Genomic DNA, 20707 nt, shown 5'->3' on the forward strand with positions numbered 1-20707 from the left:
TCAATCAAATTCATTCAAGAAACGAGATTTGATGAAAATGTAGAAAGTGCAGTGTGCATCAAACCATGATTCATTGGCTTGTCATAGGGATTAGCAAGCAAATGTTTCAAGACACATACTCCCTTTTACTGTTATAAGTCAGTGGAAATATCTTCACATTAAATTCTAATTAAGTATTAAGTGCCTTGGCACGAAGAAAAGCTAAAAAAGCAGGTCCAACGTAATGTCGAAAATCATCCTATGTTTCGGAAGGCTGACCTTCCTACAGTTAGTGACGTGCATGAATACTACTTAAAATCAGTAATGATTCCTTTTGTTGGAATGTTAAATGAACGCATTTTAGTTTAACCTGTTTTATCATTACTTGTTTAAATAATTAATTTTGAGGTTTTCTAGGATTCGGTTTTTGAAGTTTTCCTTTGATCTACAGACATGCTAGTGACCTATTTTTAAGATGCCAGGTATGTCACCAGGACCAAGGTGTCATAGAAGAAAATCATAGAGAAGTTGTCATAGCATTATTAACATCTCAGGTCATCTATGGGAAAGCAAAATCCACAAGATGACACTACAAAGCAGAAAAATGCTGCGTAAGCATTTCGGGTAGGGCTGGTATAAACATTTTGGGAAAAGGTGTGGGGCATAATTTTACTTTGAATAAACTTTTGAATTAAGAAAAACACCGCAATTGTTGATAGGAAAATACTGGGGGCATAGGTGGCTGCCTTCTTCCCGCCATCATTTGTTAGCTGCTTTATTCCATAATACTATGTTATTCTGGATTGGTTAATGATTCTCAGAGTTTATTCTTATAGCTTATGTTTCCTACAATATCTCTTGAAAACTGCAAATACATGTTCGATACTTGCTTATTTATCTCAGAAAATGACGCGTCTTCTCTACTACATATCTGCTCAGCATAGCCTTTGCTCCAGACCCCCATCCTTCAGGTTGGGGGTCTAAACGGAGATTTTACCCTACCAACTTACCCCATGGTAAATGCACTACCCCCACATTTTAGCTTATGTCTCAAAGTGCAGCGACAAAATGATCACTGTTGAGGTAGAATGCATTGAGCAACTTTTTGAAACGTGATAGATGTAGCTTTTCTTTATTTATGCATACAAAATTTTAACGCATAATAGAACAGTATGACAGGAAGTGTATTTGCTATTCATCGACTCAAACTGGTAGGTCAACTCTCGAGCTAGCTCGAATTCGAGGCTAGCAATGCTATTCGTTTTCAGGTGCGCTATCTTTGTCTGCAGGACTTAAAAACACTCAATGACAAGTTTGAATCTGTATATCGCTGTGCATATCTTATGAATTCAGAGTCGTTTTATGAATCCAGCGAATAACTCGCTGTATTTCTTGTGAAATTTTTCTTTAATGCAAAGTACATGCAATGATAAGACTTCATTTATTAAGAAATGTCGAGCAATTCTGCGTATAGACCAGCGCTTGATGAAAATAAAGAAATTTGCAAGTTGAAAATTAGCACGATTCTCCATGTAATGTTATGAAAATGTAAGATACAGTCACACGGAAGACTTCAAAGTTTTTCTAATAGAGACGTATTCTTTGTTTATGGTTATTTCAATTTAGAAATGACATTGATTAACACTACCGTTTCAGTAACAATCCTTTCATTGCCAAAGAGGACACACTTAAGATCTATGTTTATTAAACATAACAAAAAGCGCCCATAATGCATTTTCCAATTTAGCAAGCGTATCATTAATTATGAAATGAGATATGTTTAAAACCATTGAAAAGATACTGGGCGGATATCTTCAAAGAAGAGCGGAGAATGAAGAAGGACCTTTGGGATTTCTTCAATACAGTTTATATACAGTAGCAGCAACAGGTGGCAGTGTATCTTTTACAATTCGAATACATTTTGCGTGATGCCATTAGAGGTATACCTTAGTGGCACTTTGGTTATTGCGGGGTATGCAGAAAGCTAACGACAGCAAATGTTCAGCTTGAAACCAAAGGTGGGAATGTAAACAGTACAACAGATTGTTCAATATGCCTTGGGTACGTCAGCTGTTAAAATACAGTACTTATATTTTCTTTTATCTGTTAGCAAATTTGCTTCTAAAACTGTTGAAACTTTTTGTCACGGAATAACAAATTAAGCTTTTTATGATAAACACCCTCCTGTCAATAGTTGTAGCTAAAAAGCTTAGGATGCGGTGTTGGGGCACTAAGAAGGATCCTCGCAAACAGAATACCTAGCTGAAAACAGCTCACAACAAATTTCTTTCTTCGCAATTTATTTGCTTACAATCTTGTTATAACTATTTAACAGCGGTGTCATCGGAAGGAATTTTTCATTAGGGGTAACACATTTGGCTGCTTCCTATTACTTTATACTTTTAGCTGCTTTCAATACATTACTTTGAATGAAATAGAGCACAGTTTGGTAATCATTAGGGTACAGTACCCAAACTTTTTTCCCTATTTCTGACGGCCCTGCTTAGATATGGAATATGCTCATTAAACACCAATACGATTATACATTGAGATTTAACCTGAGCGTTGCATAGCAGCTCTGTGATGTCTGATATAGGATTACAATTGTAAGCTTAAGATCTGTATATCATTTTGAGAAAAACTAGATTTTTATAAAGCTTGCAGCTAAAATTTTAGAATTGCTTCCATTTTGCCTTCTGGTATTTTAGAATTCTCTTTAGTCGTCACAATAACAGTATATCACCATGCCCCCTCTTTCCAAAACAATAAAGCTTTCATGAAAAATCTTTTGATACGGGTCTTTGACTTGCAAATAAGTATGTACGTTGCGTGTGGTATTTCATCCAAAATAACGATAATAAAGTTAGCAAATAAATTGAGTATCAGAATCAAAATAAAATAGTTTTATTGTTAAAACACGACGTTTCGAGCATGTACTCGTTATTAAGTGGCTAGAAAAGAAAAGAGCTGAGCAAAGAGAAGGCGAGATTCGATAAATAGAAAAGAATGAAAGATGCGATGCAACCGAGAAAACAGAATAGAGGAATGGGAGGAAAGAAGGAAATTGAAAGAAAAGGGAATTATTGAAGGAAATTTAAATGTTTATTAAGACCATTTTGATTAAAAGTTTTTAGGCTAAAAATTAAACGTTTCTCCAAAGTCTTCCGTTTGGTGGTGTCTTGCGGTGCATGCAATAAGCCAAGGATGGACATGTCGGAAGTAGAATGATTGGAGGAGTTTAAATGTTTTGATATGTTGCTTTCTGCATCGCTTTGGTGTTCTTCTGTGAGATGGATTTGGTTAGCAACATTTCTCAAGTGTTCTCCAAAACGGTTGTTAATTCGACAGGAGGTTTCGCCGATGTAAAGAGATTGGCATTTAGTGCAGATGATGCAGTGAATCACACAGGAAAAAGAACAGGTAAAGTGAGATCTGATGTGGAAGGATTGGTTATGGTTGATGATAGTGGTCGATGGGTTTATTTGTGTGCAAGTCAGACAGAAGTGATGTTGGCAGGGGAAAGTACCAGGCTGTTGTGATGTTTGGTTCAAGTTTGTTCTGACCAGGTGGTCCTTTAGATTCTTGTCTCTGCGGAAAGCCAGTAGTGGTGGTGCATTGAAGATGTTCTTTGTTTCAGTATCATTAATAAGAATATGGAAATTGTTATAAATAATGTTTTTTATGCTGTTGTTTAGAGGATGGTAGGTCAAGGTGAAAGGAGCGTCATCTTGAGAAAGTTGTTTTACTTAATTGAATGCTGCCTGGATACAGTAGTCAGGATAGTTATTGTTTCTGCTAGGATATTTCTTCTGCTTTTGAAACAAAACTTTCATCGTTTGAACAACGGGGGAGAGTTGAGAGAAAGGTATAGAGTGTTTGACTTCCTTTGGATGCGATGAATCGTAGTTTAGGAGGCAATGGGCATCTGTAGGTTTGTAGTAGATGGATGTAGAGATTTCGTTGCAAGAGAAAGTAAGAAGGATGTCCAAAAAGGGTAAGCTTTTTCTGCGATAAAGTGCGCCAACTGTAATGCTGGGTGAAAATTATTGGTGTAGTCAATAAATTGTTGAAGGTCAGCCAAAGGAAGATATGTTGCTCCAACGATGTCATCGATGTATCTTTTAATGAGGCAATAACAGGGCCATTATTGGATTCGTAGATAAGCTGTTCTTGGTGGCCAACGAAAAGGCAGGCATAGCTTGGGCCAAGTTTTCTACCCGTTGCAACACCAGATATTTGAAGATAATATTGACCGTTGAATGAAAAGGCATTAGTTGTTAGGACCAGTTCAGCAAGGCGAAGAAGAGTAGTAGTTGGTGGACTTTGAAAACATCGTCGTTCGAGAAAAAACTTTAGTGCCTGTAAACCATCATTTTGTGGAATGCTTGTGTATAGTAAAGAAAAAAATTTGTTTGGATTCGAGTTCCTTAAAGATGTGAAGAGCATGGAAAGAATCTTTGACAAACGTTGGAAGATCTTGGAAGATCGGTGTGAATATTGAATCCAGATAGGCTGCTATTTGAGATGTTGGGCAGAAGACAGCTGACACAATAAGACGACCCGGATCACCAGATTTATGAATCTTAGGCAGCATATAGAAGACAGGAATTCTGGGATGTTGAAAATAAAGGGTTGAAGCGTTGGATGAGAGATTTCCGTTGTAGATTTATCTTTGACAGTATTGATAATGGCTTTGTTGAAGTCTAGTACTTGGCAAGACGTGGTTTGCAGTTGAGAGAAACACTCCTGTAAATACAAATCTTTACTTCTTCTTCTATCTATTTACTACTCTTTTCCTACTTTCTTCCCATTCCCCTATTCTGTTTTCTCGGTTGCGTCGCATCTCCCATTCATTTCTATTTATCAAATCTTGCCTTCTCTTTGCTCGGCTCGTTTCTTTTCTAGCCACTTGATAACGAGTACTTGCTCGAAACGTTGTGTTTTAACAATTAAACTATTTCATTTTCATTCTGGTACTCAATTTATTTGCTTACAATATTGCTTGCAATGTTTTTGCAAAATTTTCATATTGCGTACTTTGAATTATCTTTCTAATTCTCTGTCTCGGTTCTTTTGTAAATCTATCGTCAACCTTCTTATGATATTTTGAACTTTTATAGGTGTCTGTCATAACCAACCCATTCTCTTTGGTGACGATGGTTATCCTTGATTGTCTGCTTGTTGCGTCGGCAGAAACATTCACATTTGGTAGGAATGCTTTAAATGTTATTCGTACATTGTTCAAAAATAAGGCTTTATCATAATTTTTAATGGATTTTATATTCTGATTGGTTTTTTCACAATAGTACGTGTTGCTGCGAATATTATATAAAGCATTTGGGCTAATTGCTATACTTCCTTACTATCAAAAAAACTGTTAATAAAGACGGCAAAAATCATACAGAGAGGGTTTATTCAAACAAATTAATACAACAGATATTGCTTTTAATACAACAGATAAAAATTTTTATTTTAATTCTACAGTGATCTTTGTCGGGAGACCAAGCTAGCAATAGGCATGCCGCATTTAATTCTAAATTCTAAACATGTGGTATGATCTAGATAAATTAAACGTCGGAATAACAGCTTGAGAAGGACTGCTTAGCTTTGTCGATGGTTCCACCTTAAAGCTCTTAAAAGAAAGAAAAAGTCAAAATTTAGCCAAGCAATAAATTCAGACTGTTTAAAGAGACCCGGAAAATGACCATTCTAGCAATGGGTGTGGAACAATAAAAAATGTCTGCGATGTTTTTGGGACACCCAACCAAGTGAGTCTCTCATTGCTTTTCGATCCTTCTCGTATATTGGGCATTGAAAAGCGATTGAACTCGGCGTGGGTGAAAAAAAAGAAGTTCTCAATTATGCTTCAAATGTCAAGAATAAAGAAGCTTCTCTCAGCTGGCTTGCTGTTTTAGAAACTTTAAGGCACATTCAAGGACAAGTCCTACAAATTTCAGAGCGCAATTCCACTCCCCGAACCCTAGCACTTCTACATATTTTTGCAAGACCTTCGTTGATTGTTTAGAGTTGATAATATGCCATGTGTGGGGAGATACATCTGAAATAAGGGAAATCCGAAATGGAGTAGCGTTACTGACAGTACGTGGTCCAAACTTCAAATTTCTCTCAAATTTCACTCAAAAACTGCAAAATGGGCCTCAGAGCCAGAGAAGCTGCAAATTCCCATGAAAGAAGTCATCAAAATCAAAAGCCAACCGTGCAATAAGATGCCAATACTTGGAAATGCAATGAGCTGTCAAGTTTTAATCCCCATCTACTGTATTTCATGAGGTATTATGCAGATGATCTTTTGATACTGATCTTCTCATCTGCTAAAACTTCTAAATGCTTTTTGCTCCATCAAATATTTCAATGCGCAAGCAAAAAAAATAAGTGTTTATCTTTCAGGCGCCTAGCTATATATTGATGACTTATGGTCAAGCCGAGGCCTAAATAACTGATTTTTCTTAAATGAACAAGCTTTAATCAAAGCCTTTGGAAGGCTGCTCGGCCAACATTTTCATAAACCCAGTATAATACAGCATGATATATTGACGTTTCACTGTTGTAAATCGTAATTGTTTTAAACAAAATTATTTGTAAGGGTTATAGAATAGACCTATACATTCCAAACCGATAGAATTTCAAACAATGGCTAGGCTATTTGTCATGAATGTAATCACGGTCTGATTACAAGAGCACAATTTGGGCTAAGTTGCTTAGCCTGAGAGTTGGTAAATAAAAATACAAAGCACAGTACAAAAAGTAAAGTATTTTTAAAAGTTGAAATAGGCGGCGTAAAGTATAAGAAGAAGCATTGTTTGCATTGTATAGTGTCATAAAACCATAAAGCCATAACAATTATCCCTAGCAAGTGAACTGCAATGAATATGCAGATATATGAGTTGGTATGGTGAATCCTATTCGCCATGTTGAGCATGATAATGCATGTTCTATTCTGGGGTTACTTCTCTATATTTGGTGATTTTGGTCCAAACAAACCTGAAACAGTTGAATTTTCAAGAAACCCTGCTGCTTTTAACTTTACCTATAGCTCAATGGAAGAAAAAAGTTGACAATTTGTGATGCCACACTAAATAATTACCATAGTCAAAGACACCAGCAACTTAGTTATCTACAAAAGAGTCTCAGGTTTGGTATACCAAACAGAGCAAGATGCATCTATGCGCAATTTGAAATGAATGCTTGAAAAAACAATTAAATTCTGAGATAAAATGGGAAAATTGCTCTAGTCTTTCTCAAATGCAAATTTTTGACCCTTATCGGTGTCCCTGAAACATAAACAATGGCGGAAATTGAACCTTTTGATTGGTGGAACAAGGGGAGTGAATTTTCTAAGATCCGACATAACAAAGCTCTTACCTTCTACTTTCTTTTTAAAGAATCATATTTCGAGATACCATTTCCAAGTCATGTCGAATTCAAACCTCTGTAACTTCAGCCACTGAATGTAAAACGAAAATAAGCCCTTCATATTACCAAGTTTGGGACCTGTATAAAAAGGGAGAGCTTAAAAAAATGATATTAAAAATGTCAAAGTCTGGAGTCTTTGTTCACTGGAATAATTTACAGAACCTTATACGGCAGTTAACGACGATTTATCATTTTTTGGTATTTTTGTTGAACGGTTGAGATAATTAAACATTTTTTACCTATTAGTGGTCATTTTTACCTCCTGTTCCTGTATGAAACTTTTTTTGGATAAGGGTAACTTGTAAGAGTTTCAAAAAATTTAATTTTGGTAAGTCTTGGGTTATGCTATAAAGCTACTACACTTTTTGCCTCTAATGTCTCTCCTTTATAAGCAAAGCATGTATGCAATTAACCTTAGATATCATTTCTTATTTTTATTTTTAGCAATACTTGCAAGTAACTCCAGTCGCTCGAAAGTTGCAGCAAACCAATCAGTAAATGATCTTAATACAGCGTATTCAAACATGACATTCAAGCTTGATATCTACGACCCTTTGGAGAAAAAAGTAGATCTACTAGATCTGGGTGAGTCATATTAATAAAAAATTGACCAAAGTAAAGACACCTACACAAAAGAGCAGTTGGGGTAAAACATTCCCTAATAAATTGTTGGTGGCCATTTGTGCGCCAATGCAAATAATTATCAGAATGAAAGTGTCTGCATTTCAAAACATTTCAAATTCTAATCATTTGATAGTCGAAATATAGCCTCCATGTCTACGATATGTTGTTGTCTTCTATTTGTTATCATGACAAGCCCAGATAATCTAATAGTTTTCCAATAATAGTTTTCTAAAAGTAATACTTTTCCATAATTTGTAGCAAAAGCTCCTCTTAACCTAGAAAATGCTATCACTCTAAAATCAGATGTCTCTTAATTCTTTGCTGGGGCTCTGCAAACTAGAGAATTTAATTTACCGGTCTTTTTGTTTACGTTTTCCATCCATATCATCAGCAGTTAACTTAATGTCAATAATAACAATAGGGCACTCAATTTTTCTACAAAGAAGCTCAGCATACAACAAAAATCTGTTTTTTTCAATCGCTTTATAGGTTCGCAACTTTTACAACGGAACACTTCCATTCTGGTCCGAGTTTCTGGCAAAGAAAGGACAGCGATTTTTGTATCAGATGTGTTGAGAATGCAAACTGTTGAAACGTGGAAACGCAGCCAAACATCTTGGACAGCACTAAGCAATTCTATCTCGATGGTAGCCAGTATGAAAGAGAACAGTGAAGTTATTGTAAAAATTGTGAAGAGGCTACAGTTGTTGTCTGTCAGTATCATTTACCAAAGTAGGTAACTTATATAAAACCAAATATAAAAAATTCTTTAAGAAAAAACAATACGCTATCAACCGCTCTCCCTAGCACCAGCACTGAATTCTTCAGGTTTTTTTGCATCACAGCAATTTGATTAATTGCAGGTTGATGGATTAATTCATTTTATAGATGAGCAGATCAATAAGTGCGGTATGGTCATGTACTATAAGGCAATAGACAAACTGAATCATGTTATTCAATGGCCATTTATTCTCGCTGGCATGCAGTACTCGTTTTTTGCAATCGTTTCAATATGTCTTATTTGCATAGAGAAATTTTTCGCAAAGCTGTCCGTGCAACTATCCTTTTCAGTATGTCGGTATATGCGTAAAAAGCCATAGGTATAATTTCTGAAAATTTGTTGATATTAAGTTATTTCCTATCATTACAATTGTTTTTGTATAGTAAAATTTAAGATTCAGTTTTTTGTAGCAAATTAAGTTTTTGTTTTCCATGCTACTATTAAAGCTTTGATTGTAAACGTTTGAGATTTTAATGAAAAGCTTTTCTGAGTTTGCTAAGCATTATGCTTATATTCCAAGATTCAAGAAACCTTGATATGGACACGCTCAGCGAATCATTAGCAAAAGAAAATGTTGCTCAACATTACATCAGCATTGATTGCAAAAGTGATGGAACTGTGGAGGAGCATGCATACGACAGGCTTAAATCAATTGTAACAGAAAAATCAGATGGTATTGTTGTCATTTATGACGAAGAGAAGCTTCAAAAGCTGTTTGATTCTGTGAGTTGAGTGCATGATCACTTTTGAATTCTGACCCTCCTTTTGAATCCTGAATAATGATAAAGACGTTTCCCCTAATACGTCACGGCGGAATGCATTCTGGTACTTGTAGTTAAACCCGGGAACATTTGCTTATGTTCGTGTTGATGTGTTGCTCGTTATATTCTGACATATTTTCAATGATTTGTTTGATTATTTGAGCTTAAGGCGTTGAATAACAACAGAACTTAGTCCGATCGCCGTAGTAAACATAAGCAAGTACCAGAATGCATTGTGCCATAGCGTAATACAATTACAGAACTTTGTCCGATCGCCGTAGTAAACATAAGCAAGTACCAGAATGCACTGCGCCATGGCATAATATGGGGAAAGGTCTATTACACGGCGAGCAAGCATTTAAAAACTATTTTGTAAACCAATAAGGCAATCACTTTCTCAAGGGTTTAATATAGATTTTTCTATTCTTGATTTAAAATTTACAATACATGTTAACATAAACTGTACTTTATCTATTATAAAACTATGCAACATGACAGAGATGATACCACGGGGAGCAAAGGATGATGCCAGCCGCCATTAAATAAAGACATGTGACTGATTAACTACAATAAACTGCAAAATGGTTATCTTAATGCTAAATAAAGAAAGGGTAGCTATTCATAGGAGAAATTGTGATTTGCTCATTGGTTTGATTCAAATACTCTTCTGCTTTCTAGTTAAAGATTGAGTACATTGGCATACAGGCTGTTCCCTCCACTTTTATTATCTATGATCCAGTAAGCTCTTTTTGACTTCTCCAAATGAAAGCGTATATCTAGTCATTTCGATATTTTAAATCTCATGTGAAATTTACAAGCATTACAGAATTGCTTTGAGCTTGTTGTGAATTGATGATTAAATGGTAATGACATTGGTGTTCCGCAAGGTGCAGGTATTTGTTCTTTGATTTTCTATATTGCATTATGAAACACAATGGGCACTTGCTCAGACAAATTGAATGAAGCACCCAGTATCTTTGAATGGTTCTCCTATATAAATTTGCAAATGTTTGGATACTTGGGAAAATGTTGACCTGTATATCACATTTGATAATAATTGAGATCATATTGTAGGGTACAAGCAAATTGAACACATCTTTCCCACATGATTTTACCTGAAGTAGAAGTATATATGCTTTCCTCTACAATGAATTTCTATATGCAATGAGGGATTATTCTTACAGATACTTAGAATGCATTTGAATGTTGATAGTAGGAAGATGAGAAGCAAAATTGATATGATTATTATGACCTTGCTGTGAATTCGTTTTGGGAAAATTATGCTAATTAATTTTTCACTTTGTAACAGATAGCTAGGACAGCCTTAGAAGTTGGTAGGGCACATACTGTCATTGCCTTACAAGTTAGTTTGGAGAATACAGAAAAGTCGAATGATTTTTATAATGCTGTTGAAAAGGTACCCTCTGATGGCAGATCAATGGTACGTAAAGTTGATAACAGTCTTGGTAACTTCAAAACCTTTTCTGATCGGACATCTGTTTGTGCTTTCCCCTAAGAATTCTTCAGGCATATATCATATCCGTGGAAACCCAACTGAATTATTCTAACGACTGTGTGGTAGCAAAGAGACGAAAGAGGGAAGCATATGCTATGTACTATCAACCAAGGAACTTTATAATCCACTGGCGGCGCGTATATGTAGTAATTTTCTGCTGACATTCGGAGCAGCAAATCAGATAAAAGATGATCAACCTTGGTATGTGATGCAAGAAAGTCAAGAAAGATAGCTGTTATTTACAATTCAAAATCAGGCAGTGTGATAGCTTATTACTTTTTTATTAATCTTCCTAAAACCGCATTGCCAAGGAAGCTATGAAGCAGAATTTCAAACCCAAAGGGTCTGAGCAATACAGAAATTTGCTACTTCTATTCAATTCAATTCAATTCACTTCTAATAGTCTTGCTTAATAGATGAGGTGTGCCAGGCAAAATTTTACATTAAATCCACAAATGCAAAAAAGAAGAAAAACTTGGGAAAAAGAAGAACAAGGATTTCAGGCCGAAAAGAGGTGCAAAAATTAGGAGCACTTCTTTTTGAAGAGTTATCGGAAGTGCTTTAATCTGTGATGTTTGACAAACCACTGGTCATCTCACAGTTTTTTAACTAACGTTAGCTTTTCCAAATTAGACCAAAACCATCTTCTACCTTGTCAACAGATTATCATTGAGACGATTTAACAAATGTTCACTAGCTTTGGCATCAGGGATGCAACATAAAATTTCGTATAGGTGGCTTTCCTTAGCAACTGACCCACAAAAGTAAGTAACGTCGAGTTCCACAAAGGGATTTTAAACTTCAATTTCGCCTTGAAACAGTCCTTGAACTATTTACCATTAAGGAAAACCGTTATCTAGGGAACCGAAAATTGTCGACAATGACAAAAATAGATATCTTCCTGTCTATGGTCTACTTAGCCTAGCAAAAAGATGTAAGATGCCTTCACTCCTGAACGTTTTGCTAGCTCCTCCCGTGAATATTGACCCCATACTCTCTCCTCTTTTTTATTTCTATAATTTCCTTTTAATAGACAGAGCATGCATTGATCTACGATGCTGTAATGACAGCTGGAAATTCCATCGCTAGACTCAATTCACGAGGCAAGTGGAACAAATACAGTGGGACATTGCTTGAACGAACAGTAACAAGCGCTGCCAACGCTTTAATTCTTCGCAGCGAGTTGACAAAGGTAATATTTTACAATAGTCTCTGATCAGCACTATTCTTTCAAAACCACTGCAATGTACCAGGCACAACAAAAGGGCGGAGCAAGAGGCCAATTGCCCTTGACCCATAAGCAATGAGGGGCCTGCTGGTAATTAAATTGTCTCTTTTAATTTATGATTCTTAATGACATGGTAATTGCAAATGAGATCTGTACTGGGAATGTTTAACAATACTTTTCGAATATAAACTTAATATAAATAAAGAAAATTCTATGCATTTTAGAACCATATTAAACGTATTTTAGATTCATTGCTTTGGGCAGAAAGGGCCCAAACATTGGGCCTGTCCCCGGGTCCGGCGTTGCTCTCGGTGGCCCTGCAATAGACAAACAACTCCGGTTACAGTCACTTCGCTTACACGCTTAAAGGCACACTGCCTGTTGCAGTCACGTAAGATCTAGTCCCAAACATGCCAAATGGCTCAATTAAGCTGTAGTTACAGTCATACTAAACTTAAAGTCAGAACGCTTCAAGCAACATTAAGTGTGACTTTAGAACACCATAACTAGAGTAGACTTTAGTTAAATTGACAGTAAAAATACTTCTTCACCTAGCCCAAAGAATGATCAAATCTTAGCCATTTTTAGATATTTGTAAATAAAAGCGACGATAATGTACTTAACATACCCGTGCTTTTGAAGATATAGAATCAAACAGCAACTCCTGTATTTGATGTTAACTTATTCTTGCTTTTTAGTTCAAAAGCTTCGGACTGACAGGGAACTTGGAATTCGAAAGCAACGGTTTTCGTAAAAAAATGCCTTTTCAAATAATGGGCCTAAAGAAGAATAATTTCACAAAGGTAAAAATCAATTGTCTTTAGATCATAGATCAAACAAAATTTCATTAACGTATTTCTAAAATTTTATTCTAAAAGGATTGTCTACCTCGTATTTTGATATCAAACATTCGTCAAAGACATATCTCTACTTAGTTTAATTTGAATTTTCAAGGAGGATATTTCTTCGACAGCTTCGCATAACTTACAAAGTAAAGCATTGACTCTGAACTAAAATTCCAAGCCTTAGGTCTATTCCTACAAATTATCAACCAAATGGACATAAACATCAAAATAAGGGCAACACAAAAGAAGATGAGAACCTATAAAGAGGTACCTCATTTAAAAAATTTCAAAAGTTATGGATTTCTGCAAAATCTAAACGTCGTATTCAACACTGATCAAATAGGCAATAGGGAACATTTCTTGATACTACCAAACTGCATTTTTAACGTCTCAAATTTATTTGCAATCCTCCGCTATAACAATATTAAGGCGGTATCTAAAAATCTAAAAATTAGTAGTTTGAAGATTGCAGATCTGATTTTCATAACAAAGCTTCAAAGGTCAGTTAATCCAAAGCTGCGAAATTTCGTAAAAATCGAGCAGAGTGAACAAAAACATATCCAACCCAACCCTATTCAAAAACCCTCTGCCGTTGCTGACCAGTGCTAGCTTCTGTACACAAAGACACTAAGCTTAAAAGCAAGTCATTCTGCAATCACAATTTATTTGATTTATTCACATGGTATCTCTTATTTTAAAGATTGGATACATCGATGAAAATGGTGTAGTATCACTCCTAACAGCACCTCAAACAAACTTTAATTATGAAACATTGCTTAAAGTGAATGGTCATTTGAAAGTAGTGACAATCGAGGTTCGTAACTATCATGTCTTCTAATTTTATCATCATGTCTTCAAATTGATATAATGTAAAATAATTCTAATGAAGGTTACTCTTATTTTGAATGCGGATTGTGGTCTTTCTGGCCTAGTCCAATGGTCCTGGTCTCCCTCAAATATACCCTTTATTGCCAGAGATACAAAGATCGAGAGAGAAGAGACTTATGCCCTTTTAATTTTGGAAAATTGCCCCATTTTTAGTTTGTAAGTGCCCTTTTTTCCTCTCTTTAAAATGTTTGGAAAAGTGCCCCCATTTTTTATACACGTTGCCTCTCACGATCACATTCTTTAGCCTTTGATGTACGCATTAATTTTGTTGCAGCAGCTCAGTACCACTCTATTTTGTTGTTCTGACCAGATAATATTATATCGCGCATAACATATCTATTCTGTTGGCCACGGGGATCGTGCAGACAAAAACAGCAAGGAATAGCCCCTAAATCCCTCCCCTATAACACATATTTACAAAATCAGATCAATCTTTGCCAAGGTTACCGAAAAGGAGATTCATAACATGATTACAATCAACCATGCAATGCTTAAATAAAGCAATGTTAGATATATGGTCTTGCTTTCTGAGGCTGTTTTTCAACATGAAGAATGCCGTGCATTTTGTATTAATGGAGCTTATTTTCTACAACAGTTAACAAGTCCTTCCATTTCTTTCGACTAGGATGCACCTTTCACGATGAAAGAGACTCTGTCAAATGGAACAGTCAAATACCATGGGTTCTTAATTGACATCTTAGATAAAATTGCAGAAGAAGCAAATTTCACTTACACGTTATATGAGGTGGCTGATGGGAAATATGGCCATTTAGAGGATGGCAGGTGGAGAGGAATTGTTGGTGATGTCTTATACAAGGTAACGCTCTGCACATCGTGAAAATATTACCTATGTGCATCTACCCCAAAATCGACCTAGCAAAATGATAATAAAAATTATGCTTACATTAGTACAAACATTTATATGTCTTTGCATGTAGTTTAACGAGCTCACATACAGCTTAGTTCAGACGTTAATTACATTCTTATAAAGCCTAATAAAGAACTTGAATGGGTATTTTGATATCAGGAAGTAGTGCTGACAAAATCTACTTTAAGGTCTGATAATGATCACCGTGGCGTTTATGCAAACGACAACACAAGCAGGCGTCTATTTCATTCCAGGACTTATGCTTTGGTTTTGACTGGCCAATCCTTCTTTCTTTCGTATAGAAAGCTGACATGGCTCTCGGCATGTTGACAATAACATCGGTAAGGCAAGAGGTGGTTCACTTCAACACACCATTCATGGAAGTGAGCATTGGTTTTGTAACGAAAAAAGAGCAAGCAGCTCATGTTAATTTGCTTTTGTTCATGGAACCATTTAGCGGAGCGGTCTGGGGACTAGTCTTGACGGCTTGCATTTTTATTGGGGTCTTCCTTTACTCTATTGACGCTTGCAGCCCATATGGTGGGAAGCAAACTGGAGAAAAAGCTACTGGCAGACCAGGAACAGAATTTGATATTATGAACAGCATTTGGTTTTCAGTTGCTTCAATTCTACTTCAAGGCCCGGATAACACCCCTAGGTCTTTATCAGGTGAGCTTGTTCACTATATAAAGAATGACAGATCTTGATAGCTGCCAAAAAAAACAATCATAATGCACATTTGAAATTGGCACAATCTAAAATTGGCACAATCTAAAATTGGCACAATCTAAAATTGGCACAATCTAAAATTGGCATAATCTAAATTGGCACAATCTAACATTGGCGCAATCTAACATTGGCGCAATCTAAAATTGGCGCAATCTAAAATCGGCGCAATTTAAAATTGGCACAATCTATAATTGGTCAGTTAAGGCCCTGTTTACACCATAACAGACAATATTCCCTTATTTTCAACAATACTCAAAACAGTATGCCGATTCATAGAAAGCAAATTTTCCTTTCATATATTACTTTAAACAACACCACCATTTTGAAAACCAGTCTAGGCATTATTCAGGTTAGGTTATGAAGGTGTTTTTTTGTTTCATAGGACGACTGTTGGTTGGTGGATTCTGGTTCTATGTGCTGATACTCACCTCGAGTTACACTGCCAATCTGGCTGCCTTCTTTACTTCTACAAAAGCTAAGAGTCAGCTACTTGACCTGGAAACAGTCTTGAAAAATGGACATCAATTCACGGTTGTAAAAGACACTGCTCTAGAGCAATTTCTATCAAAATCTGACTACCAAGTTTATAGTCGTGTTTACGAGCGCATGGTAGCACTCAATGACCTATCTCATAGTACAGATGACGCCATGAAAAGAGTGCGAGAGACAAAGAACATGTACTACCTAGAAGAAAAGCCATTCATAAAATGGAGAATCAACGAGAAACCATGTGACCTTGAAATAAGTGAGTTTAGCTTCATTGTTACCTTTAGAAAGCAAATGTTAAGGGATTTAACAAAAGGTGAATTGAATATTTATCAATTTGATACATGTGTGTAGACGATAGCTTTGGTCTCAGGAGAACATGGGAAAATGTTCCCTTTTCAACTTCGAAAAAGAGGTCTAAATTTCTAAGGGTCTTTCTTCTTTATAACGTGTGTTCATTTATTACCGCGAAGACCCTTGGGACACTTTTGATGCCTTACTGCAAAGTTAAGACATCGTCTCAAGCCTTTCTTTAGCGACTGGTTTGGTATACAGCGATTTGATGTATTTCTTTTTAAGCAATGTTGTTTTAGAGGGGAGGGGGCTAGTCTCTTAGAAACAAGAGAAAAAATGAAAAGAGCAAAAATTTACCAAAATATGTGTTCCAAGTAGTTTTGGCAGAGATTGTATGTTAATTTGTACCAATGCCATATCCAGGGGTTTTTGAGGTGGTGCGATTACTTGAGAATAGGAATAGGAAACAGGAATTGTTATGCAGTATCATTAATCCGAGCAAGAAGTTCAATTTTCTGACAGTCAATGAATTGAAAAACAGGGAGTAAAATAGCCATTTTGAGCCTTTTCGCTAAATCATTTTAAGATGTTAAATGATTCTTTTTCAGACGGGATGGGCCCCCACCAAAGCGCCTAGTCTGATTACGTCACTGTGTATCATACTTGATCGAAATCCATTGAAGGGTTACTAATAAAAACTTCGCATGTTCGCATGTTCACTCAGTGATATGCTCAGGTTTTGAGGCAATTTGTTATTTTTGAAGTACATGCTTTGAAAACAGGCATTTGAAAGCAGGCATAAGTGCGAGGATGGATCAGTTTCTAGAGGCGCTGATGACAGACCCAAGGGTCCGTGGTTTGAGTCCTTGGCATGACCAAACTTTCACCCAGTGTGAAGAGAGTCGCTGGCTCTCTCTAATTCCAGGCATAGGAATCATGAGGTGTGGTCACATCGAGAGGAAGGACCACAAGACTGCTCGATAAGCATAAGCTTCTAAGTGTGCTAAAAACCAACCTTCGGATGCTAGGTAGAAACAAATACAAACAAGGAAACAGGGATTTTAAAAGTGCCCTTGAGTTGCTGTGCATGAACTTCATTAATGAAACATGCCTTTTGTTTTTTTTTTAAAACGATTTTGAATCTACCATTCAATTTGAGGCATCTTTGTAAAGAAGTTCAATTAATTATGTTGACAAAGTTTACACCCAAGTTCCACTGTTTTCTATATTCTTTCAAATATTATAAATTATTAATGATAGTACATTATTTCTTTTCAAAATATTTTAATTAGAGGTTTATTATTTGCTGGAATATCCTTTAGATTATAAAGGAAAAAGCTTGTTAAGAATATCAAATTGAAGCAGCTGGGAAAGATCAGATAAGAGGCAATTGAAAGCTTTGTAACAATATTGCAAACATTCATGTTTGCGATTGGTTTAAATCACATCTTTTGATATTAAGTTGCAGTGTGTGGTCCATTTATATAGGATTTGTTCCAGTTAGAAGTGTCGTCTATCACCGCACCTCACCTATGACCACGCCCATTACAGTTGCAATTGTGTTGGGCGACTCTAGGTTTTGAGTATGAAATTACTCAAACTATTCTGCAACTCAAAAAGACTGATAGGAAAAAACCACCACTTTCTCGGAGGTTTTCTGGATAAGCTTGGGTACACCCCTGAATGCGCCCTTAACAGGGGATTTTCACCAATATCGAGCCTTTTTCACGGCACCCCTGGCTCTGATACTTTTTCTTTACCTTCTCCATACTAGCTGACACATCGCTACCGAAATCATCTTTTGGTATGCCAGTGAGAAAGGACTCTCCTCTCAAGGATGCTATTACTCATGCGATATTGAAGGTCACTGAGTCAGGATATCTGAAGAAACGAGAGCAGTATTACACTAGCAAACTGTCGGAATGCAGTGATCTTGAGGACGAATCAAGTTCAAATGGAAGTATGTTGCTTCTTTCTTCTTATAAGCTGTTTGCACAAGCTTAGCTTCAGCAGATCTAACCTATCACTCTTATTAACTTATTAACGATCACAGCTGCTACAATAATTGAATACTATTTTTTTAAGGCATAGATATTGAAAAATTTTGTTTATTGAAAAGCATGCTAACCTATATCTTACACTCGTAGGCCTGCACTGGAAATAACAGTCACCTTACCATCATTCTGTAAGATAGGATAGGATCAGTGTTAGAGCAACTGAACTAGTTATCCTCCCCATCCCCCATGAGCTGTAGTCGACTCGGTTGCTCATTTATCACATTGTTACAGATATGGAAGAGCATACATCTCAAAAACCGTGTCATGTTTTTTTCAGTAACTGCAGATGGCCGTATCGAGCCCATTCAAATGCTTGGTGCATATTCATTTCTGATCGGTGGCACCTTTATTGCCGTTTGTGCCTTACTTGCCGAGATATTTTGGAAAAAGAAAGTTGAAGAACGTGCTGCAAAAGCTAAAGCTCGTTTCAAAAAGTTGGTTCAGTACTTTTTGCTAATTCTTTTCTGATTTATAATACTAATATTTACATTTCTTTTAAAGAAATTTATTCCTGTTTACTGACTTTATAAGCCATTCAAGTTAGTGAACATATTTCAGAAGAAAGCATCTTTTTCAGGAGCATCCAAAATGTGAGAGCACGAAAGTTTACAGCAGTAACGTTCCAGGGCTTTGCATCTAGCATAAACAGACGAACAAGGGTTCAGAAGAATACACTTCAAATTGCTGTCAAAGGTATTCAATGATAGCTATCAAACTTTCTTGGTTAATTAACTTTGTTCAAACGTTTCCTTGGCATTTTGATATTGATTTGTTTCACCATCATGTCCTTCCCGTTCCCTTCTTCTTGGCGTAGGACTTTTCTTATAAACAGTAAACTCTGGCCTTTGGCCTTGGCCCCGACATACAAGCAAAACGAGACTGCGTGACATTTCTACGAATTTCAGATATGACAGGGTATGTCTTCACAACTAAAAATTCAGCCGTGTTCCCGTTCTCTATTTAAAGTATTTTCTGGTGACACAATCCGAAACAAGGCTATTTTTGAGGCCATAAAGCATGGAGTGGATTAAGAGGCGACTTTGGGCGGGGTGACTTCGAGAGGGGAAATTTGAGGGAGCAATCTCTTTGGTACAAGTCTCCTTACTCATTCTAAAGCGGCGTTTAAAAGGGCCACTTTCAAAAGTCACCATTTTGGTTAAAAATGACTAAAACAAAGTAACGTCACTTCGATGTTTCCAAACATACATCCAAATAATGCACAAAATGACAAACTAAGTGAGATACGGAGCTGGAATTTTTAAATTTTATTCAACGTAAAATTTTATTCAATTTGTAAAAAAAATTCGAGAAGCTTTGTGTAAAAGTTGCTTCTGTCCCTGTTCGATATGGAATAAACTTTAGTAAACTTCAACGCGAGCGCTATAAATTAAATACGGACTACATAGTTTATTACTTATAGCCTTTTGTTTCATTTAGGGTTTAAGGATGGAATGCCCGGCTCGAGCAAGTCGTGAAATAGATGTCTTTGTTGATTTTATTTAAACTGGAACCAGGAAAAAACAGCACAAGATGGTGTTTGCAGAAATCTGGAACCAGTTTCTGATATCAGAGACATGCTAATCAGTGTCAGAGTAAAGCTGAACTTCGTGAATAAGTGGTAACAGAGGAAAAGTCAGAAATTGTTTACTAGGGGCAAATTCTTTTGGATACTAAAGAGCGATCTGTCGTATTGCATTTCTATTGCAAAGAAGGGAATATTTGTTTCCAAATGCTTAATTAAAGGTAATAGCGCTTGAAGGATCATCTGCACCATTTTGTGCTGGTCCTTACTTTCTTTCGAATATGAATAAAGTGCAAGATCGGTATCGGCATTGATAAGGGTTGTTGGAAAACATCTATGGGTCTGTCATAGTTTTGAAAAATGGTACAGAAATCGAAAAGTATAAAAAAGGTTAGCTGAAGCATTAAAATAAAAAACTCTCGGACAATCGACCTTTAAGGATAAAAATTATGCAAAATATGATTTTCTTAAAATTTATTTTATTACTGTTGTGACCTGGACGGAACAAAGAGGTATACCACACAGAGAGACATGTCTTCGAATACGATTATAATAGATATAAATGCAAATCTGTATACCCAAAAGAGAGTACCTCTTTCTCTGCCTCGTGCTCCTAACTCTTATTTTCACCGTTTTTCTGAGGAAGGTTTTCAAAATTGTGGAAATTGTCAAAAAGGAAGGATAAATCTTTTTCT

The 20707-nt window shown here is 36.2% G+C and overlaps 1 protein-coding gene across 1 annotated transcript; it reads left to right on the top strand.

The window, feature by feature from the left end:
• The first annotated feature begins 31 nt into the window (after window positions 1-31).
• LOC135696180 (glutamate receptor 2) lies at window positions 32-20610 on the top strand. The gene is made up of 17 exons (XM_065215475.2): window positions 32-2040; window positions 5100-5187; window positions 7858-7998; window positions 8527-8769; window positions 9339-9541; window positions 10258-10317; window positions 10889-11020; window positions 12129-12287; window positions 13022-13126; window positions 13869-13982; window positions 14682-14873; window positions 15227-15593; window positions 16036-16398; window positions 18208-18393; window positions 18768-18924; window positions 19068-19183; window positions 19928-20610. Exons 1-17 carry the CDS (start codon window positions 2032-2034, stop codon window positions 19963-19965), a joined length of 2673 nt encoding a protein of 890 aa, XP_065071547.2. The 5' UTR covers window positions 32-2031; the 3' UTR covers window positions 19966-20610.
• The last annotated feature ends 97 nt before the right edge of the window (window positions 20611-20707 follow it).

This window comes from Rhopilema esculentum, chromosome 14 (genome assembly GCF_057945365.1).
Source record: "Rhopilema esculentum isolate cy_ngs chromosome 14, ASM5794536v1, whole genome shotgun sequence".
NCBI classification, from domain to species: Eukaryota; Metazoa; Cnidaria; class Scyphozoa; order Rhizostomeae; family Rhizostomatidae; genus Rhopilema; species Rhopilema esculentum.

What these genes read in the sequence shown, in the direction of transcription:
- LOC135696180 (XM_065215475.2), top strand. An exon ending in TGTCAGTATCATTTACCAAA is followed by an intron (nt 8,770 to 9,338) that starts GTAGGTAACTTA and finishes TTATATTCCAAG; the next exon opens with ATTCAAGAAACCTTGATATG. An exon ending in GCTAAAGCTCGTTTCAAAAA is followed by an intron (nt 18,925 to 19,067) that starts GTTGGTTCAGTA and finishes CATCTTTTTCAG; the next exon opens with GAGCATCCAAAATGTGAGAG.